The sequence below is a fragment of the Hippopotamus amphibius genome, chromosome 2 (assembly GCF_030028045.1).
Source record: "Hippopotamus amphibius kiboko isolate mHipAmp2 chromosome 2, mHipAmp2.hap2, whole genome shotgun sequence".
Lineage (NCBI taxonomy): Eukaryota > Metazoa > Chordata > Mammalia > Artiodactyla > Hippopotamidae > Hippopotamus > Hippopotamus amphibius.
The window spans coordinates 144364012-144386949 of NC_080187.1; the positions used below are offsets into that span (position 1 = coordinate 144364012).

At 45.6% G+C, this 22938-nt stretch overlaps 1 protein-coding gene across 1 annotated transcript in view; it reads left to right on the forward strand.

Annotated features, from left to right (window-relative positions):
* Positions 1-11408, forward strand: part of SLC28A1 (solute carrier family 28 member 1) — a 51316-nt gene extending 39908 nt beyond the window's left edge. The window contains exons 12-18 of the mRNA XM_057722273.1: positions 3447-3577; positions 5021-5189; positions 5316-5513; positions 9274-9355; positions 10099-10197; positions 10359-10470; positions 10741-11408. Of these exons, the coding sequence (XP_057578256.1) occupies positions 3447-3577; positions 5021-5189; positions 5316-5513; positions 9274-9355; positions 10099-10197; positions 10359-10470; positions 10741-10813 (864 nt within the window). The 3' untranslated portion in view covers positions 10814-11408. The remainder of the gene's footprint in view (positions 1-3446; positions 3578-5020; positions 5190-5315; positions 5514-9273; positions 9356-10098; positions 10198-10358; positions 10471-10740) is intronic.
* The last annotated feature ends 11530 nt before the right edge of the window (positions 11409-22938 follow it).

Sequence of the window (22938 nt, forward strand, 5' to 3'; positions counted from 1 at the left end):
CAGGCAGTTCCTCACTGTATCTTTGGCTCTGCCCTTCCCCTCCGAATTTCAGAGAAATTCACGTTTCACTCTCCTCCTTTCTCTTTGTTGCTCAACTTCTAGCTCCCTCTTCCCTGCACCCCTCCTATTGCTAACATCTGGATATTTCTAGACCTGCCCTGTCCAACACAGTAGCCACTAGCCACACATGGCTGTTGAGCCCTTGAACTGTGGCTGGTCTGAAATGAGATCTGCTGTGAGACTTAATATGGAAAAATTCAATTAATATATTTTATTGATCAGTTTTATATTGATTACATGGGTAGAAAGATAGGTTAAATATATTGGGTTAAATTAAATACATTATTGACATCTTTTTTTTTTTTATGTTTTTAATTGGCTGCAAGAAAATGTAAATCACAGGTGTGGTTCTTACTATAGTTGTATCAGATGACATTGGTTTAGACCTTCTCCTTGGCCTGAGATCCCAAGGGTCACTTGACTGAATCCTTTCATTGTGACCTCCACATACATGTACCTTTTCAAGATATTTCCCCAAAGCTCTAAAGCAGGCGGGAGCTCTCTCTGCTAAAACCCCAGAAACTGGTCTCTTTACCCACCCCTTTGGTTCGAGACCACTGTGAGAGGAGATCCAGATATGTGCCTCAGGCTGTGAACACAGGATGGGTTTGGGGAGGGGGTGGGCGCTGATGTTCCTTTATCAATTGTGCAAGAGTGGGAGCCCCTGGGACAGGATCTGGGAGGTACCAAGCAGGGCCAAGTAAGAGCCAACCACATGCTTAGCTTCCACATCTGTTAAATGGGTGGAATTACTGCCCACCTCACAGCAGTCTAAGAATTAAATGCAATAATAGACAGAAAACACCTGGCATGGTGTGGAAGAAGTGGTCGTTCTTTCTCTGACACATTAAGGCCAGAAGTCCATCCTTCTGAAACTGGCTCATTTTATGCTTTGTAGTATCTGAATTTATTTCCTTTCTCAGTAAAGATCTTTTTGAAAATTCAAATGGAGGGTTCCTACCCTCTATCCTTCTACACATAGGACACATTTGGGTAGAGGGAGGAGGGCCTTGGGCAGGAGTAGGCCCTGATGTGCTGGGACAGAAAGCATTCTTGATCTGGTGTCTGGAGGCAGGGCTGGGGGATGTCATGGCCTTGAGGTGTAGCTGGCAGCAGGGAGGCCATGTGTGGGCTGGGAGGCCATGTGTGGGCTGACCCAATACCCCAGGGAGCCCTGCCAGTACGGTACTCAGCCCATTCCAAGATGAGCAGGAAATGACTGCCTGGGGCGTTTGAGGCTGTGGCCACGACTGGACCACTCAAAGGGCAGTGTCCAGGAATGTGACAACTGCAGGGTGTGCTGAGACTTGAGTTGAGAAACTAGATATAGGCTCCAAGATGGAGAAAGGGGGAAGGTCCTGGCTGTTGGAGGGGAAAATCCCAAGACTCCAGATGTGGCATTGTGCCCGCTGGAGCTGGGTAGCCAAGCAGGAGGCCAGTGAAGTCCCACGGCTCAGCCTGGAAAGTCTGGAGAGAACACCTGCCTGAGCCTGGCTATTCCCACAAGGAGCAGGGCCTGCACACCCAGTGCTTGTGATGGGGGCGCATGGGAGGTGGGTGCGGGAGCTCGTACACATCTTAAGGGGTTTTTGTTTACCACTGAAAGGAAACAAAGGGGCTTTAAAAGAAGAAGGAGGATGATGGACTTCCTACATGGCGCAGGGGTTAAGAATCTGCCTGCCAATGCAGGGGACACGGGTTCGAGCCCTGCTCCGGGAAGATTCCACATGCCGCAGAGCAACTAAGCCCGCACGCCACATCTATTGAGTCTGTACTCTAGAGCCCGTGAGCCACAACTGTTGAGCCCATGTGCTGCAACTATTGAAGCCCACACACCTAGAGCCTGTGCTCCAAGACAAGAGAAGCCACTACAATGAGGAGCCCACACACCACAATGAAGAGTAGCCCCCACTCGCATCAACTAGAGAAAGCCCATGTGCAGCAATGAAGACCCAAAACGGCCAATAAATAAATAAATAAATAAATTTATTAAAAAAAAGAAAGAAGAAGGAGGAGGAGGATATTACAGGGGTTTCAGAGCCTCAGAGGGCCTCCCAGGCCTGATTCCCCACCAGCAGTTCCTGGTACTTCCATGGGCTTCTTTGGCCCTCTGCTTTTATTAGCCTGAGCATGTAGCTTAAACTTACCTCCCCTCCTTTTGTTCCTTTTTATTTGAAATTTAAGAACTGAAGTTGATTTATTACAAACTTTAATGGGAAGAAGGCTATTTTACTTTTCTGTTTATAAAAGCAGTATATATCATGGTGGACACTTAGAAATATACAAAAAAGCTGAAAGGAAAGAAAATCACTCTGGCCCCACTAGCCAGGGACAGACAATTGGTTGACATTTTGGTGTATTTCTTTCTGATCTTTTTATGCATAGTTGTGGAGTTTGTTTTTTCCCCCGTCATTGTGGTTATGCTCTATATGCAAGTTTGTGGGCATTTCTCAATGTTGTTGTGAAGCCTTGGTAACCATCGTTTTTGATGGCAGCTTGACAATGGTTAGCCAGCCCTCCATTGTTAGATGTTTGGGTTGGTTCTAATTTTCCCATTTGGTAAATAACACAGTGGTGAAAAAGTGTCCCATCTCTGTGAAGAGAACAGGGAAGCAAAGGGTTTAGGACCACAGTGAGGATACAAATTCAGGAAGGGAGAATCCCAGGGGCTCTGGTTGCTCCATCATCTTGCTGCAAAGGGCTTCTATAGTGTGGCTCCAGGAGACAGACACAGGGCCAAAGGGTGGTTGTTGTAGGTGGCAGATTTCCTTAGAAGCAGCTCTCTGACCATAGGAGTAGAGATGATGGGCTGCCTTGAAGTGGTGAGTTCCCTGTCACACTAAGTGACAGGAGGGATCCTATAGAGTGAAGATATTACTTTACTACGAGGTCAAATTAGGTCACATCTTGGATCCATCTCAACTCTCAGGTTCTGTGAGCTTCGTCTGAAATCGTCACAAACCCCTCAGCCAGTGATGAAGCAGCCCTCAGATCAGTGGTCAAAGAGACACAGCCTAGAAGGGAATAAAGAACCTTGAACTTGGAGCCAAAAGACACGATGGGTCTAATTCCTTTTCTTCCTTTATTTTGGGCAAGTCATATTTTACCCTTTGGGGCTTTCGTTTCCTTGTCTATTAAGTGGAATAACAATACTTGCCCTGACTAACTTCCAGAAGTCCTGGGAGGAAATATAAGGTTCTGTGCATACAGCCTGTGACCCTCTACACATAAAATGCGTTATTATTATCAGTAACAACAACGGCAGTGCCAACGGTGGTGACATGCCAGTGGGGTAGAGTATCACATCTCGCTGCTGCCCTGGGCCACACGTCATGGCCTCCGCGCTTCCTGGCGTCTCTCTACGACCCTCGTTCTCACTCTTGCAGATCGACGCGGCCTCCTTAATTGCTGCCTCCGTGATGGCTGCCCCTTGTGCCTTAGCCCTCTCCAAGCTGGTCTACCCGGAGGTGGAGGAATCCAAGTTCCGGAGTGAGGAAGGAGTGAAACTGACATGCGGGTGAGCCCAGGGGGAGGGCCCGCAGAAAGGGGAGGGGGGCGGGGATAGGAGCAGAGGTGGGGGCAGGAGCGGGTCCCGTTTTCTCTGCCCATGGCTGTCTTCCACCAAGCCCAGCCCACCTCCCCTCTCTCACTGCCCTGGTTGTGGCTTCACTTGCGAAGATGCAGACGCAGTTCTGGCATCTTATTTTCCAGTCTCTGATGAGCAGAACACATGGACTAGTGAAGGCATGGGTGAGTGGCTTGGTTCTTGGGGATGTGCCTGGTGTGTGTTGCGTGCGTGCGTGGGGGTGTGTGTGTGTGTGTGTGTCTGTTGAGGAGGGTTGTGAGAAGGCTCCACACCACTTTCTCTACATGCCTTGGGCCTTGACCCCCGGTGTCAATCATATTGACATTGACATTGACATATTGAGCACTGTCCTTGATTTCACTGGCTGCTAACCTCTCTTCCTCATAGTCTTAGCAACATTTGTGTAACATTTAATCCTTAAAAAATGTTGAAAGACACCATTTTTGACAAACGTGCTTGTGGATACAATGGACAGTCCCAACCTCACAACTTCCTGAAAGTCTAGAGCAGCACTGCCCTAGAGAAATATCAATATAATGTGTCACAGCTATAACTAAAATTTTCTAGTAATCATCTTTTTTTTTAATTAATTAATTAATTTTATTGGCTGTGTTGGGTCTTTTTTGCTGTGCGCGGGCTTTCTTTTTTTTTTTTTTTTTTTTTTAGTTGTGGTGAATGGGGGCTACTCTTCGTTGTGGTGTGCGGGCTCCTCATTGCCGTGGCTTCTCTTGTTGTGGAGCACGGGCTCTAGGCACGTGGGCTTCAGTAGTTGCAGTACATGGGCTCAATAGTTGTGGCTCACGGGCTCTACAGTGCAGGCTCAGTAGTTGTGGCACACAGGCTTAGTTGCTCTGCGGCATGTGGGATCTTCCTGGAGCAGGGATCTAACCCGTGTCCCCTGCGTGGCAGGCAGATTCTCAACCACTGCGCCACCTAGGAAGCCCTCCAGTAATCATCTTTTGAAAAGTAAAAAGAAACAGGTGATTTTAATAAAATGTTTTATTTAACTCAATATATGCAAAATATTGTCATTTTAACATGTAATCAATGTAAAAGTTATTAATAAGATTTTTTTTGTACTAAATCTCTGAAATCTGGTATGTATATTTGCAACACATCTCAATTCAGATCAGCCTCCTTTCAAGTGCTTAAAAGTCACACGTGGCTAGTGGTTCCTGTCTAGGACAGTGCTAGGAATCTGGGTCTTATCCTAATGCTTGGACTAGGCTCTTTCTCTCTCTGGTCTTAGGGGGAAAACAAGGACCACTGGCTCTGAAATGCTCTGTCCAAAGTTCCTCTTTGAGCCTGTTGGGTGGGGAGCCCTGGGGCTTGTGGAGATAGGCCAATAAGGATGGCTCTTTTTCCCATCAACAGAGAAGCTCAAAACCTCTTAGAAGCAGCTAGCAGTGGGGCCGCTGTGTCCGTGAAGGTCGTGACCAACATCGCCGCCAACCTGATTGCCTTCCTGGCTGTGCTGGCCTTCATCAATGCTGCCCTCTCCTGGCTGGGAAACATGGTGAATGTCCAGGGGCTCAGCTTCCAGGTACAATTCTGGCCGCCCACGCAGTCTGTGGAGGAGGGGGTCCTGGTTGGTGGGCAACAGTGCGTGGACACCCACAGAGCCCAGGCCAGCCCCAGTCCCAGCAGCTCCTCTTGCCTTGTGCTTCAGCTCATCTGCTCCTACATCCTGCGGCCAGTGGCCTTCTTGATGGGTGTGGCCTGGGAGGACTGCTCGGTGGTGGCTGAGCTGCTGGGGATGAAGCTGTTTCTGAACGAGTTTGTGGCCTACCAGGAGCTCTCTAAGTACAAGCAACGCCGCCTCGCAGGCGCCGAGGAGTGGGTCGGCTCCAGGAAGCAATGGATCTCCGTGAGTGTCCCCATCCCCTCCCTGGGGCAGGGCGTGATGCAGCTGCTCCCCTGTGGGCCTGGCTGAGACACACTGAGGTGGTGCTCAACCTCCCACATCCCATTGCCCTGGGCAATAAGATGGCTTCAGGTTTTGCTGCCATCTTTCTGTTAGGAGGCAGAGGTTGAGAAATGGCTCTGTTGGAGGTATCTGAGCTCCAGTTATAGACAGGCCTCCATTCTGTGTGGCCTTGGGGCAGCTGCTGCAGCTTGCCTCTTCTGTTGGAAAACCAGTGTAGTACCTGCCACATCTACCCCAAAGGGATGGATGTGAGCATCCCATCAGCTAAGAGGGTAAAACCTCACCATCACATTCATCTTCAATATATTGGATTCAGTTCAGGGGTTGGTTTGTTCCAAGATTTATTAAAAAACAAAACAAAACTATAAAAGCTTTATAAAATGAAACTCTCTAAAAGAATAACAGCTATATCAGGACTTCCCTGGTGGTCCAGTGGTTAAGACTCTGTGCTTCCAATGCAGGGGGCGTGGGTTTGATACCTGACTGGAGAACTAAGATCCCACATGCCACGCAGCACAGCCAAAAAAAAGAATAACAGCTGTATGTAACGTGATTGAGAATGAAAAAATTACCCATCATCTCATTATCCCAAAATTATAGCTATTGTAATATATAATTATAATTAATTATATTATAAAAATATAAATATAATAATATAATATATAATGCCATTTTTTGGCCATTGTACACAATGCTGAAATGAATAGCTTTTTGTGTAGAACTTTCCCCTCCTCTCTGATCGTTTCCTCGGGAGCTTCCCCAGATATGGGATGACTGAATCACATGACATGAATCCCCACGTGGTTGCCAGTAACTTTCCCAAAGGGTTGTAGCAGCTGAAACTGCCCCAGCTGTGCCTGTGAGCATTGATTTCACCGTACACTGAACAGGGCTGTTTAAAAAAAAATGTTTTCTACTTTAATGGGCAAATAATAGCTCATTGTTTTAATTTGTGTTTCCTGGGTTACTAGGAACTTTTAACATAAAATATTTTTTCTTGCCTTTTAAATTAGTGTTTTTTTATTGTAAAGGGATCCACTCATTAGTTTAAAAAAAAAAAGGTTTGTATGGAATAAAAAGTTCAGATTTCCCCTCACTCCTCATTTTCAGCTCCAATGTCACTCCCCTCTCTAGAGGTAGTGGGTGGTATGTGCCTCCAGGATCTTTTTTTTTTTTTTTTTTAATTAATTATTTTTATTGTCTGTGTTGGGTCTTCGTTGCTGCACACAGGCTTTCTCTAGTTGTGGCGAGTGGGGGCTACTCTTCATTGTGGTGCATGGGCTCCTCATTGCCGTGGCTTCTCTTGTTGCAGAGAGCACAGGCTCTAGGTGCATGGGCTTCAGTAGTTGCAGCACACAGGCTCAATAGTTGTGGCTCAAGGGCTTTAAAGTGCAGGCTCAGTAGTTGTGGCGCACGGACTTAGCTGCTCCGCAGCATGTGGGATCTTCCTGAAGCAGGGCTCGAACCCATGTCCCCTGCATTGGCAGGCGGATTCCCAACCACTGCACCACCTAGGAAGCCCCAGGATCTTTTTAAATGAACTTCATTCCTTCAGCAAGTATTTGTTGAAACCCCTAAGGTGCCAGGGCCTCTGCTGCTACCAGGGATAAAAGGTATCAGGGATAAAAAGGGGGATTAGACAGACATGGTCCCTGGTGACATGGAACTTGCATCTAGTGAAAGATAGGAGCAAAACACAAGAAAGCAAAGGAATAAAAAATTTTAAAACTACAATTTGTGGTAAGTTCTATGATGGAGACAACAAGAGGAAACAGGGATGGGGTCTCCCTTGACTGGGCTGGTCAGAAAAGGCCTCCCTGAGGTGTGGTTATGAAGCCAAGACTTGGAGGGAGGAGAAGGGGCCAGGAGAGGTTGGGAAGAGCATTCCAGGCAAGGAAAGAGGAACATGCAAAGGCCCTGAGGTTGAAAAGCACTTGTTTGGAGAACTGAGAAAAGTGAGGTTAGAATAGGTGGCAATTGTAAAAGAGAGTGGCACAGGCCAAGGAGTGGCAGGAAGTTACTGAAGATTTGACTTATCGTTATTATTATTTTTCGGCTGTGTTTGATGTTCGTTGCTGTGCACGGGCTTTCTCTAGTTGTGGTGACTGGGGGCTACTCTTCATTGGGGTATGCGGGCTTCTCAGTGCAGTGGCTTCTCTTGTTGCAGAGCACAGGCTCTAGGTGCGCAGGCTTCAGTAGTTGTAGCACATGGGCTCAGTAGTGTGCGTGGGCTCAGTAGTTGTGGCTCGAGTGCTCTAGAGTGCAGGCTCAGTAGTTGTGGCACATGGGTTTAGTTGCTCCGAGGCATGTGGGATTTTCCCGGCCAAGGGATCGAAACTGTGTCCCCTGCATTGGCAGGCGGATTCTTAACCGCTGCACCACCAGGGAAGTCCCAGATTTGACTTTTGACATTTTAAAATTACGTGGGCTGCTGTCTGGAGGGTGATTGTAAGTAAGTAAGCAGAATGCAGGTACCTTAATATTTTTCATCAATTTGTATAAACTTTGTATGTTATAAAGATATTAACCCTTTCTGTTACATTTTCTACACATATTTTTCCTAGTCTTTTTTTCTCCCCTTCATTCTGTATTCAGGAATTTTTTTAAAACACAAATTTACACCAAATCTTTGCATTTCTTCTATTATTTCTAAATTTAGAAAGTTATCTCCATTCCAAAAGCCTGGTAAAGGTTAAATTCCTGAAACAATATGGTGAGGTAGTTAAGTCATGCACTTTGGAGTCAGACAAAACTGAGTTTAAAATATGACACAGCTGCCTTTTTGTTGTGTGAACTTCAGTCACTTATGTGAGCCTGTTTGCTCCTCTCCAAAATGAGAGTAATAATACTATTTTGTAACAATAACTACTATTCTATATTTTATATTATTTGATGTTTCCAATATTAATATTTGTCTGCCTCAATGATCTAGAATGAGTTTTTTATATGGTGCGAGGTATGGGTCTAAGTCAAATTTTTTTTTCCAAATTGTTCCATTTTGGCTCTTAACACGTCTAAGAAATTACACAGTTGTTCAGAGCAAAATGGAAGGAGAATTACCTTACTTAAATACCTACTCTGTGCCTGATACTTCCTGTACATTAGATGATCTTTACGACAGTCTTTCCAGTACATCAGATGATCTTTATGACAGACAGCTACTATTATTCCCTCGTTCCTGATGGAGAAGCCAAAACTCAGGAGGCTATCGACCTGCTCAAATAGGCCGTGACAAGCCTGGAACCCAAGCTCATTGGGCTGCGAATCCTGCCCTGTGTTCACTGGGCCACCGTCCTACCCTCTGGGCACAACGACAGCACCTCAGAGGGGCTCAGCCTGAGCACACTTACAGTGAACAGAAGTGCAGGACTGCAGCACATCGGGAAAGGCCGTTCACCCCCTGCCCCCTGGGTACAGAGCTTGGTAGGGCCAACGTGAGAGGACTGGGCCAGCCTGGCTCAGACCCAGAAAGGCTGGTAATGAAGGAGATTCAAGGGCAGATGGGAAGGGGGCTCTGTTTGTGAGGTGGTGCAGCTTGAGTCGACTTAGAGGTGGGTGTGGAAAGGGCAGCACCAAGCCCTTCAGAGGTCAAAGGCACATGGGCAGTGGGTGAGATTTAAAGGCTAGGGTGTGGGGTGGTTCGAGCGTGCCCCCGTCCCATCTGAGGAAGCCCCTCCCCATTCCTCTTCTGTCTCCTCAGGTCAGAGCAGAAACCCTCACGACGTTTGCCCTCTGCGGATTTGCCAACTTCAGCTCCATTGGGATCATGCTGGGAGGCCTGAGTGAGTCCTGTGGGGGCCCCCATCCTGGGGAGTGGGGGTTGGTCTCCAGTCCTGCCTCTGAGACGTGTCCTGGGGATCTGTAGGCCTCAGTCCTCCCATTAGTCTGAGGCAGAGCCTGAAGGAGATGGTTGTGGAGCTTCCTCCCAGCCCTGGATTTCCATGATTTCTCTGCTGCCAGGGTGGCCCAGGGGGTTAGCACCTCAGCCTTGTAGGCCAAGCCTGGCCCAGGGCTCTGAGGAGGGTCGGGAGGTGTGGCAATGACCTGCCCCCTGAAGCTCATCCACAGTGGACAGGCAGGCCAGGTGGGGCCTAGGAAGGAAGGCTCTGCACAGCTCTCAGCTCTTTACAAAAAACATTTCCACCCCTTGCAGTTCCCTGCCTGGTGGTGTAACCATCCCGTTTCACTGAGAAGGAAACTGAGTCTTGCAAAAGTGAAATGATGGCCCAAGTCGCTCAGCTAATAAGTGGCTGAACCTGTGTTTAGTCCCAGGTCTGCCTGACTCCAAACTCACGGTCTTTTTCTACATCTGCCACTGATGGCGTGTGGGGAGGTGTGGAGTGCTACCTAGGGGCCTGCGTCAGGCCAAGGAGGACTCCCAAACTCAATAAGCATCAGGAGGACAACGTCTGTCCCTCTGGCCACGCAGAAGAGAAACGGCTGTCAGCAGATGCAGGCAGAGGCACAGACTGTAGGCAGAGAGGCGTGCAGAGTCCTGGCCCTGAGCACTCCTGTCCTCTTGCAGCCTCCATGGCCCCCCAGCGGAAGAGCCACTTCTCCCAGATCGTGCTCCGGGCGCTCATCACGGGAGCCTGTGTGTCTCTGGTGAATGCCTGCGTGGCAGGTGAGGGCAGGCTTGGTGGGCTCAGGACTCAGAGCCCTGATTCTCCAGCTGGCCCTGGTCCAGGGCCAGGCACTGGGGCTCTGGCCTCTCTGGAAGTCCTTGGGCAGGGTTGGGGGTAGTGGGGGGCTGGGCCCTGCCCACCAGCTGCTTTCCCTGCACAGGGATTCTCTACATGCCCAGAGGGGCTGAGGTCAACTGCATGTCCCTCCTGAACACGACCCTCAGCAGCAGCAGCTTTGAGGTGTACCAGTGCTGCCGCCAGGTCTTCCAGAGGTGAGGGCCTGGGCCATGGGGTCGGGAGGCACTGATAGTGATGGGGCGCACAAGGCCGGACTGCCCGGGGGAGGCCTTTGGTACCAGGGCAAGGGGTAGAAATGCTATAGCTATGGCTTATGTGGCCAAGGGAGGAGGAAGTGAGGCTTGAGGACCAAACTTAGAAAGTTTGGGCGAGAGATGTGGAGCAACTTCCCCAAAGTTGCGCAGCCTTTAGTGGCCAGCAGAGCAAGGCCTGGAGCTCAAACGGCAGCCTTTGCTTCTTTTCAGCACCAGCCCGGAATTCAGCCTAGAGGCCCTGGACAACTGCTGTCGATTTTATAATCATACGATGTGTGCGTAGCCGGGACAGAACACCTTTGTGCCTTCTGGAGGCTATTCTTCCCGAGGAAGCAGCTGTCTCTATCTTTCTCTCTCCAGGCACCACCCTGCCTTGGGGCAGCCACAGGGCTTAGACCCACCGCAGCCACAAATTGGGAAGGGTGATGGGGTGAGTGGGCAGATTGAGTGGATAAGTAAAAGAGGGATGCCTCCACGCCTCACCCCCTTTCTGCTTTCCCACTTCCTACCTCCCCAAATGTGAACTCACAGGGTCACCTCTGCCTCCTCTCTCCTCTGTACATCCAAACAGCGCCCTGCTCTTCTCTAGTCCCCCTCCCCCCTGTGTCTCCCCCATTTGTCCTTCCCTTCTGCTCCGGCGCCCTCAGCCCTGGCATTTCAGCTGCCTCTTTCCCTCCTCTCTGGGCGCTGGAATCTCGCTGGGGTTTAACCCGCACCACACAGCTTCTCCTGGAGACCCCTGCCTCCACTTTCAAAGACTCCCCCACTGCCTTCCCCCGTGGCACGTCCCAAATTGGTGTTCTGTGGAACACTGTCTCACAAGGTATGCAGAAGTTTCCATGATCCGCTGGGTTTGGGAAACACTAAGTTAAATAAAGTTAGGGGTTTTTGTTTGTTTTGTTTGTTTTACTGTGGACTCATCAGAGCTTGATGTGGGTGTGATAGGAGACATTTTCCAGATTTGGCCATAAGAATCTTTTTGATGGAAGCATCTCTTAGTTGAAGATTCCGTGGAAAACAATTTGGGAAATATTGGTTAAGGTTCAGACTACTTTATGTAACTGTAACACTTGCAAAATGTTTACATAGCACTGTGTATCAGTGTACTGTTCTCAGTGCTTCATACTTTGTAACCCAATCCTTAAAACAACCCTGTGAGGCAGGTACTATTATTATCCTTAATTGAGCAATCGGTGTCCCAGAGAGGTTAAGTAACTTGCCTAAAGTGGCACAGCCGGGAAGAGGAGGAGGCAGGACTTGAACCCCAGCCATCCAGTTCCACAAGCTGTGGTATTTAATCTCCCTTGTAGGCTGCTAGCTTTCAAGGAGCTCAGTTGTGTGACTTGCCCTTGCACCCTTGCTTGCCTTTTCTCCCCAGCCCAGTCCCTCTGCTCCAGTAGGTCAGGCATCTGATGTGTTTTCCCCACGCGTGAGCCTTTGTTTCTGGAGTTCCTGTCACCCTGCACGTCCTGCCCTATGCTCCTCCCACCTCCTATCCTCATTTCCCCAGCAGCTTTGGCCGCAGTGACCTGCAGTGCTCCTGTCCCAGTGGCCACGGAGCCCCGATTCCCTTGCCCATCTCTGTTGGATCAGCCTTCCCAGCTGGGGCCTGAGGCAGAGGGAATACAGAGCCTGGTCAGCAGGTGCCCTGTTCTGTCACGGATTTGGGCTCTGCTGGCACTGGTCTTGCTCCTTGTGACCCCCGCAGGCTGGCCCTGGTCCCTTCCTTAGGGCCCGAGTCCTTGCCCTAAGCTTTGCACAGCAGAGTCTTGGCCTGACTCCCGTACCCCATGGCTAGGCTCTTGCCATGCTCCCTGCAGCCCCCCATTCAGCTCCTTTCCCTGCCCCAAATCCCCCTGAGCTGTCACAGGACACCCTTCTGTGGACGACAGGGCTGTCTCCTAATATCGGGTGCCGGCCCCCTCACTGCCTGTCTGTTAGGTCATGGAGCCACCTAAGGGCTCACCCTGCCCTCCTTCCCTGGACCACCTGCACACGCATCACCTGGCCAGTCTCATTCCCTGGAAGACTGTAAGCCCCTTGGAGACAGGACTCAGAGTGCTTCTGTTCCCTGTCATGGTACTCAGCATAATTCTGGGTCCATAAAAAGTGTTAAATAAGTGTTTATGGAACTTAACTGCAACTTCTCTCAGAGGCGCCAGCATGCATGCCATGCTATGCATGTGCACATTGCTTTCAGCTCAAGAGCTGCTCTGATCCAAGGGACAGGCACAGAATTAAGGTCTCCTTGGTCATCTGAGCAGCAGATTCTCATCCTCTCCTTTGCCCACCACGCTCTTTCTTCCTCTTCTTGCACCCGTAAGAAGCTGGGAGCCCCTTGAGGGTAGGACTGCAAAAATATACTGCTTAGAGAAGGCACTGATGCTGGTACCAGATGCCTGTGCTTAACTGCATCCTAAGCAGCAGCTTCTGAGTCAGGATTGGCACAGGTGCTTCCACTCACCCCACCCACAGTCATGACAGGCATTGCTGATCAATCACAGCACTCCTTGCACTGAATCCAGAAGGGGCTTCAGAATCCATAGCAGCTCAGTGCTGGATGAGCCCACCTCCAAGTGATTCTAGGTGCCTTTTCAGGAGAAAGCTATTTGCCACTCCTGTGCTAAGAAACAGACCCTAAAGACCCAAACTGCCATTGAATTTGTGTCACTGGCTTGGCAAGGTCTAAGGTTTTTGTGAAACACTCTAGAAATCAAAGGGGAAGCAGAAAAGGATCCTTGCAAGGAATGAATCCTGTGTAAGTGGTTTGTCCGCTCTGGGTTTACGTATTGTTTGTTATTCAATCAAGGGATATATATTGAGTACCTACGATGTTACTTGGCTTGGGCTGCCATAACAAAGTACCACAGACTGGGCAGCTTAAACAGCAGAAATTTGTTTTGCCACAGTTTGGGAGGCTGGAAGATTAGGGTGCCAGCATGGTTTCTGGTTTCTGGTGAGGTCTCTCTTCGTGGCTTACAGACAGCCACCCTCTTGCTGTGTCCTCAAATGGGAAAGAGAGACAGCAGCTCTCCAGTGTTTCTTTTTATGAAGGCACTAATCTCACCCATCATGGGAGCCTCTTTATTGTTAGACTCAACAAACATAAGATTACTCTGTTAAATTCCTATGCATTTTCTGAATGTCACTTTCGATATCAATATTTACATTATTATAGACCTAGAAGCAGATGTGGACCACACCCGTCCATGCTGTGGCTAGCTCTGTCCTATAGTGTTTTCTGTTAATGAAAACTCTTCAGAGAAGTGTCTCCTCAGATGATTTGTCCTGCATTTCAGATTCTCTAAGGGGAACTGGAAAAAGGCCATGGAACTCTGGTTGGAATCCATGAAACCTGCCTTCCCTGTGAGAGAATGCATGCAAAATTGCAAGGACAATAGAAGAATTCCAAATAATGTATGCAAATGCTCCCAACTCAAGGAGTGAAACATAACTCCCCACCTCTTAAGTGTGGGCTATGCTTAGTGACTGGCTTCCAAAGAGTACAGTATGGAAATGAGGGAATAAGAAAGGAACTTTGCCGTAGGGAAGCCTGGTAAACACTTCCTTAGCCAGGTGGTCACGGTTAACCTCATCAGTGGTAAGTCCAGCTGATAACACATACCCTTGAGATGTTGTGTTGAGAAGGGCACTTCACCTCTGTGGTCCTCCTCCCCGAAGCCCAAAACCCCAGTCTAACCGTGAGAAAAACATCAGACAAACTCAAATTGAGACACAGTCTACAAAATACTGATCCTCAGTAATCCTCAAACCTGGCAGGGTCATTAGAAGCAAGGAAGGTCTGGGAAACTGTCACCACCCCAAGAAGCCTAAGGAGACATGATGACTAAATGTGCACTGCAGTGGGTTGAATTTTGTCCCCCTCAAAAGCCATGTCCAAGTGCCAGCCCCCAGCACCTGTGAATGTGACCTTAGTTGGAAATCGGATTTTACAGATGTAATTAGGTTAAGGATCTGAAGATGAGATTATCCTGGATTTAGTGTGAGCCCTAAATTAAATGACTGTCTTTATAAGAGAAAGGAGAGGGAAATTTGAGGCACACAGGCACAGAGATACACGAAGTCCATACAAAGATGGAGACAGAGATCAGTATTATCCACTCCAAGATATAACACACCCCTGGTGACAAGCCTAGGAGCATCTGGGGCCACCAGAAGCTAGAAGAGGAAGGAAGAATTCTCCCTTAGAGCCTTCAGAGGGAGTGTGCCCTGCACACATAGGACTTCTAGCCTCCAGAACCCCAGAGAGAATACATTTCCGTTGCTTTCAGCCACCAGATTTGTGGTAATTTGTTCCAGAAGCCCTAAGAAATGAATACAGGTGTCTTGGATGGGATCCTGGAATGGAAAAATGACATTAGGGAAAAACTAATGAAATCCAAATATAGTATGGAGTGTAGTTAAAAACACATTAATATCTGTGCATTAGTTGTGACAATATACCATAGTAACTGGATGAGGAAACTGGGTGAGGAATCTGTGGGATATATGGGAACTCTATTATTTATGCAGCCTTTCTGTAAATCTAAAGCTATTCTGAAATTGTAAAGTTTATTTTAAAAACTGCATAGGAAAAAACCCTGCATGGACACAGGTGCTTTGTAAATTGTAATTCAGCCTGTAGGTAGCTCTGCCCCAGACAATGCATGTCCCAGTAGGCAACCCACACAAGGTCTGAGTTGATCAATGAGCCATACTTACTCCCTTTCCACTGATTCTTCCCACGGCACTGATCTCACCTCTGCCAACCCCTCACTTGCATTCAAGCGCGCGCCTGCAGTTGAATGTGAGTTAGTCCTGGCCTCTTTACAAGCCCACGAAGAACATCATCTGCTCGACACTACTTTTGACTCGGAATTAGTGAACCCTGAGTTTGGACAGGACCCTGTGTATCATTCTGAGGGTGTCTGCCCCTCCCAACTTTTCTTAGAATTTTTTTAAGCTCTTTATTGGAATATAATTGCTTTACACTCTTGTACCAGCTTATGAGGTACACCAAAGTGAATCAGCTGTATTTATACACATATCCCCATATCCCCTCCCTCCCGCGACTTCCCCCCACCCTCCCTGTCCTGGGCCTCCAAGGCATCACCCATCATCGAATTGATCTCCCTTCGTTATACAGCAACTTCCCACTAGCTATCTATTTTACAGTTGGTAGTATATATATATGTCTATGCTACTCTCTCACTTCGTCCCAGCTTCCCCTTCGCCCCCCACCTCCCCAACCCCGTGTCCTCCAGTCCATCTGCATCCTTATTCTTGTCCTGTCACTGAGTTCATCAGTACCATTTTTTTTTTTTTTTTAGATTCCGTATATATGAGTTAGCATACAATATTTGTTTTCCTCTTTCTGGCTGACTTCACTCTGTATGACAGACTCTAGGTCTATCCACCTCATTACATATAGCTCCATTTCATTCCTTTTAATGGCTGAGTAATATTCCATTGTATATTTATGACACATCTTCTTTATCCATTCATTTGTTGGTGGGCATTTAGGTTGCTTCCATGTCCTGACTATTGTAAATAGTGCTGCAATGAACATTAGGGTACATGTTTCTTTTTGGATTATGGTTTTCTCTGGATATATGCCCAGTAGTGGGATTACTGGATCATATGGTAGTTCTATTTTTTAGTTTTTTAAAGAACCTCCAAACTGTTTTCCGTAGTGGCTGTATCAACTTACATTCCCACCAACAGTTCAGGAGAGTTCCCTTTTCCCCACACCCTCTCCAACATTTATTGTTCCTAGATTTTTTGATGATGGCCATTCTGACCAATGTGAGGTGATACTTCATTGTGGCTTTGATTTGCGTTTCTCTAATGATTAGTGATGTTGAACATCTTTTCATGTGTTTGTGGGCCATCTGCATGTCTTCTTTGGAGAAATGTCTATTTAGGTCTTCTGCCCATTTGTGGATTGGGTTGTTTGCTTTTTTCGTATTAAACTGCATGGGCTGACTGTATATTTTGGAAATTAATCCTTTGTCCATTGCTTCGTTGGCAAGTATTTTCTCCTGTTCTGAGGGTTGCCTTCTTGTCTTGTTTATGGTTTCTTTTCGCTGTGCAAAAGCTTTTAAGTTTCATTAGGTCCCATTTGTTTATTCTTGATTTTATTTCCATTATTCTAGGAGGTGGGTCAAAAAGGATCTTGCTTTGATGGATGTCATAGAGTGTTCTGCTTATGTTTTCCTCTAGGAGTTTTATAGTGTCTGGCCTTCCATTTAGGTCTTTAATCCATTTTGAGTTTATTTTTGTGTATGGTGTTAGGAAGTGTTCTAATTTCATTCTTTTACATGTAGGTGTCCAATCTTCCCAGCACCACTTATTGAAGAGGCTGTCTTTTTTCCATTGTATGTTCTTGCCTCCTTTGTCAAAGATAAGGTGCCCATATGTGCTTGGGTTTACCTCTGAGTTCTCTATTCTGCTCCATTAATCTTCCTTTTTTTGTGTGTGTGTGTGCCAATACCATACTGTCTTGATCACTGTGGCCTTGTAGTATAGTTTGAAGTCAGGAAGCCTAATTCCACCAATTCCATCTTTCCTTCTCAAGATTGCTTTGGCTATTCAGGGTCTTTTGCATTTCCATACAAATCATAAGATTTCTTGCTCTAGTTCTGTGAAAAATGCCATTGGTAATTTGATCGGGATTGCATTGAATCTGTAAATTGCTTTGGGTAGTACAGTCATCTTCACAATGTTGATTCTTCCAATCCAAGAACATGATATGTCTCTCCATCTGTTTGTGTCATCTTTGATTTCTTTCATCAGTGTCTTATAGTTTTCTGCATACAGGTCTTTTGCTTCCTTAGGCAGGTTTATTCCTAGGTATTTTATTCTTTTTGTTGCAATGGTAAATGGGAGGGTTTCCTTAATTTCTCTTTCTGCATTTTCATTGTTAGTGTATAGGAATGCAAGAGATTTCTGTGCATTAATTTTGTATCCTGCTGCTTTACTAAATTCATCGATTAGCGCTAGCAGGTTTCTGGTGGAGTCTTGAGGATTTTCTATGTATAATATCATGTCATCTGCAAAGAGTGACAGATTTGCTTCTTCTTTTCCAATTTGGATTCCCTTTATTTCATTTTCTTCTCTGATTGTTGTGGCTAAAACTTCCAAAACTATGTTGAATAATAATGGTGAGAGTGGACACCCTTGTCTTGTTCCTGTTCTTAGAGGGAATTCTTTCAGTTTTTCACCATTTAGAACAGTGTTGGCTTTTGGTTTCTCATATATGGCTTTTATTATGTTGAGGTAATTTCCTTCTATGCCCATTTTCTGGAGAGCTTTTATCATAAATGGATGTTGAATTTTGTCAAAAGCTTTTTCTGCATCTATTGAGATGATCATATGGTTTTTATCCTTCAATTTGTTGATATGATGTATCACATTGATTGATTTGCATGTATTGAAGAATCCTTGCATCCCAGGAATAAACCCCACTTGATCATGGTGTGTGATTTTTTTCATGTGCTGTTGGATTCTGTTAGCTAGTATTTTGTTGAGGATTTTTGCATCTATATTCATCAGTGATATTGGCCTGTAATTTTCTTTTTTTGTGACATCTTTGCCTGGTTTTGGCATCAGGGTGATGGTGGCCTCACAGAATGAGTTTGGGAGTGGTCCTCCTTCTGTTATATTTTGGAAGAGTTTGAGAAGGATAGGTGTTAGCTCTTCTCTAAATGTTTGATAGAATTCACCTGTGAAGCCATCTGGCTCTGGGCTTTTGTTTGTTGGGAGATTTTTAATCACAGTCTCAATTTCTGTACTTGTGATTAGTCTGTTCATATTTTCTATTTCTTCCTGGTTCATTCTTGGGAGATTGTATTTTTCTAAGAATTTATCCATTTCTTCCAGGTTATCCAATTTATTGGCGTATAGTTGCTTGTAGTAGTCTCTCATGATCTTTTGTATTTCTGCGGAGTCCGTTGTTACTTCTCCTTTTTCATTTCTAATTCTGTTGATTTGCGTCTTCTCCCTTTTTTTCCTGATGAGTCTGGCTAATGGTTTATCAATTTTGTTTATCTTCTCCAAGAAACAGCTTTTAGTTTCATTGATCTTTGCTATTGTTTCCTTCATTTCTTTTTCATTTATTTCTGATCTGATCTTTATGATTTCTTTCCTTCTGCTCACTTTGGGGTTTCTTTGTTCTTTCTCTAATTCTTTTAGGTGTAAGTTTAGGTTGTTTACTCGATATTTTTCTTGTTTCTTGAGGTAGGACTGTATTGCTATAAACTTCCCTCTTAGAACTGCTTTTGATGTCTCCCATGGGTTTTTGGGTTGTTGTGTTTTCATTGTCATTTGTTTCTAGATATTTTTTGATTTCCTCTTTGATTTCTTTAGTGATTTCTTGGTTGTTTAATAGTGTATTGTTTAGCCTCCATGTTTTTGTATTTTTTATACTTTTTTTTCCTGTAATTGATATCTAGTCTCATGGTGTTGTGGTCAGAGAAGATGCTTGATATGATTTCAATTTTCCTGAATTTACTGAGGCCTGATTTGTGACCCCAGATGTGATCTATCCTGGAAAATGTTCTGTGTGCACTTGAGAAGAAAGTGTATTCTGTAGTTTTTGGATGGAATGTCCTATAAATATCAATTAAATCAAGATGGTCTAATGTGTCATTTAAAGTTTGTGTGTCTTTATTTATTTTCTGTTTGGATGATCTGTCCATTGATGTAAGGGGGGTGTTAAAGTCTCCTACTATTATTGTGTTACTGTCAATGTCCCCTTTTATAGCTGTTAGCATTTGCCTTATGTATTGAGGTGCTCCTATGTTGGGGGCATAGATATTTACAATTGTTATATGTTCTTGGATGGATCCCTTTATCATTATGCAGTGTCCTTCCTTGTCTCTTTTAATAGTCTTTACTTTAAAGTCTAATTTGTCTGATATGAGTATTGCTACTCCAGCTTTCTTTTGACTTCCATTTGCATGGAATATCTTTTTCCATCCCCTTACTTTCAGTCTATATGTATCCCTTGGTCTGAAGTGGGTTTCTTGTAGGCAGCATATAGAAGGGTCTTGTTTTTATATCCATTCAGCCAGTCTGTGTCTTTTGGTTGAAGCCTTTAATCCATTTACATTTAAGGTGATTATTGACATGTGTGTTCCTATTACCATTTTCTTAATTGTTTTGGGTTTGTTTTTGTAGGTCTTTTCCTTCTCTTGTGTTTCCTACTTAGAGAAGTTCCTTAAGCAATTGTTGTAAGGCTGGTTTGGTGGTGCTGAATTCTCTTAACTTTTGCTTGTCTGTAAAGCTTTTGATTTCTCTGTTGAATCTGAATGAGATTCTTGCTGGGTAGAGTACTCTTGGCTGTAGGTTTCTCTGTTTCAGGACTTTCAGTATATCCTGCCATTCCCTTCTGGCCTGCAGAGTTTCTGCAGAAAGATCAGCTGTTATCCTTATGGGTTTTCCCTTATATGTTATTTGTTGCTTTTCTCTTGCTGCTTTTAATATTTTTTCTTTGTGTTTAATTTTCATTAGTTTGATTAATATGTGTCTTGGTGTATTTCTCCTTGGGTTTATTCTGTATGGGACTCTCTGCACTTCTTGGACTTGGTTAATTATTTCCTTTCCCATGTTGGGGAACTTTTCCACTATAACCTCTTCAAATATTTTCTCAGACCCTTTCTTTTTTTCTTCTTCTTCTAGGATGCCTATGATTCGAATGTTGGTGCACTTAATGTTGTCACCAGGGTCTCTGAGACTGTCTTCCATTCTTTTTATTCTTTTTTCTCTTTCCTGCTCTGTGTCAGTTATTTCCCCCTTTCTATCTTCCAACTCACTTATTCGTTCTTCTGCCTCAGTTATTCTGCTGTTTATACCATCTAGAGTATTTTTAATTTCAGTTATTTTGTTGTCCATTACTGTTTGTTTGCTCTTTAGTTCTTCTGAGTCCTTATTAACTGTTTCTTGTATTTTCTGTATTTTGTTATCGAGATTTTGTATCATCTTTACTGTCATTACTCTGAATTCTTTTTCATGAAATTTTCCTATTTCCTCTTCATTTATTTGGTCTTGTGGGTTTTTTCCTGCTCCTTTACCTGCATGGTGTTTCTTTGTTTTCTCATTTTGCCTAATTTATAGGATTTTCTGTCTCCTTTCCCTATGCTGCCTAGTAGTAACTCCTCTTGTTTCTGCCCTCTGTCCCCTGTGGTGGGGTTTGTCCAGTGTCTTGAGTAGGCTTCCTGGTTGGGGGGGGTCTGGTGTCTGCTTTCCAGTGTGTGGCTCTGTGTCTTTTCTTTCTGATGAACAGGGCCATGTCAGGAGGTGTGTTTTAGGGTATCTGTGAGGTTAATATGGCTTTAGGTAGTCTGTGTGCTGATGGGAGGGTTTGTGTTCCTGTCTTGTTTGTAGTTTGGTGTGAGGTGTCCAGCACTGGCAGTTGCAGACAGTCAGACGAAGCCTAGTCTTAGGCTCTGATATGAGGCTCTATGCGAGTTTTCTGCAGTTAGTCTTCTCTGTGTCTGAGGACTCCCTAGTAGTCTAGCATCCTGGATTCAGTGCTCCCTCCCCAGAGCCTCCTACTTGACTTCTGATGGCGTAGTCCAGACTTCAGAGGTTGCTTGTCCCAGCAATAAAGGGGTTTAAAGAAGACTGTCCAAGCCCCAGACTAATGGCAGAGTGTTGAATCAAACAAATACTAAGTCAGGGAAACACATACATGTGTAAGACACACAAATACTGAATCCAATAGCACATAAGGCACTAGAAAGACCTTACAGAAGAACCCCAGTATGCTATCAGACAATCAAAGAGAAAACCAACAGAAATTCAAAACCAAACAAAAACAAAAACAACAAACAGAACAAAACAAAACAGCAAACAAAACACCACACATGCACAAACACAAATCCAGGGATATTTTGAAAGCTAGGATGAAATATAATAAAGAGCAAGAGTACCACCAGAGACACTGAAGATTCTCAGAATGAAATCAGACAATTATACTTAGAACTAAGATAAAGACATAACCTAATAATAAAAGGCAAAGCAGTGTGTCATCTGGAGAATAAAGCAAGGAAACAGAGCAGACCAATAATATTGCTTATAAGTATATTAAGATAAAATAAACTAAAAAAGGATAGAAGACAGGGCAACAGAGGGGCATAGTGTGACTGGAAATATGAAAAGAAAAAGAAAGAAACAGAAATGTATAAAAGATAGAGAGGAAAAGAAGGTAGGAGAGATACAGTCAGCACTACAAAAAACTTAGTTAGAAATAGAAATATATAAAAAGGCTAAAAATAAAAATAGAATAAAAAATAGAATAAAAAATGTTATAAAATGTGTGGATCCCTTAGGACTAAGAATGTAATTAATAAAACAAAAACAAAAACAAAAAAAACCTAGAACTGACCCCAGAATGGACCAGATCAGTAGAATTAATAATAATATTTCTGTTTCCTTGGGGCCTCAGCTGTAAATGTCCTTCTACCTGCCTTGGGCTTTTTGTATTATTCTGTGGCCAGCAGAGCTTCCTTTGTTGTTCATCTGTAAGCACCGGTGTGTGGGGAGAGAGAGGGTGCAATAGTGGCTCCTTCCCCTGGGAGTGAGTGAGCAGTGGTGCCCTGCCTGGGTCATGGCAGTTTGGAAGGCTCAGGCCAAGAGAGCAACTCCAACCGTGGCTCCTCCCCCCATTACAACTCTGCCAGGGCACCCTGCCTGGGTCACGGCAGCTCACTCAGCCGTGGCAGTGTCTGTTGCAGAGGGATGCTGGTGGCCCAGGTGTAAACAGAATGTCTCTAGAGCTGGGCCACTCTGCAAGCTTTTGGCTCTCGGCTGCAGGCACTCTAGGCCAGCCCCACCCGGGGGCCTTTGTTATCCCTGAGTGCATTAGCTAGGCCCACAGGGGTCCTTCCTTTGTCCATGCGGGCTCCAAGAGAGAGGCTACACCTGCAGCTCCTCCCCCCTGCTGTGAGTCAGCAGTATCGAGCTGCCACTATGGAAATGCAGCTTTCCGTGGTAGGCACTCTCCACTGTGGATTTCTTCCCTCCTGTCCTCTCAGTCTGTCTCCCCACTGCCAACATTGTTTCTCACCCTGAAGCAGTTCTGCAGTTCCCACATTCCAGCTCCCAGACCCCCTGTTCAGCTGTGAATTGACATCTCAGGCTGGACACACTGAGCCATGGTGTGGACCCTCCATGTGTTTCTCACTCTTTCCTGTCTGCCACAGCTCAGCTGCTTCACCCTCTTTGAAAGTCCCAAATGCCTCCCTTCCGACTCAGGGAAATTCCCCATTGGAGAAGGGGTTTCCCTGTCAGATGAGGGACGTTTCCCTAAATTTGGTAATCTCCCCTCTGTTTCAGATCCCCATGCCCTAGGGTGTGGGACCCATCCCTTTCCTTTCTTTTCCTCCTCTTTCTCCTTTTTTATTT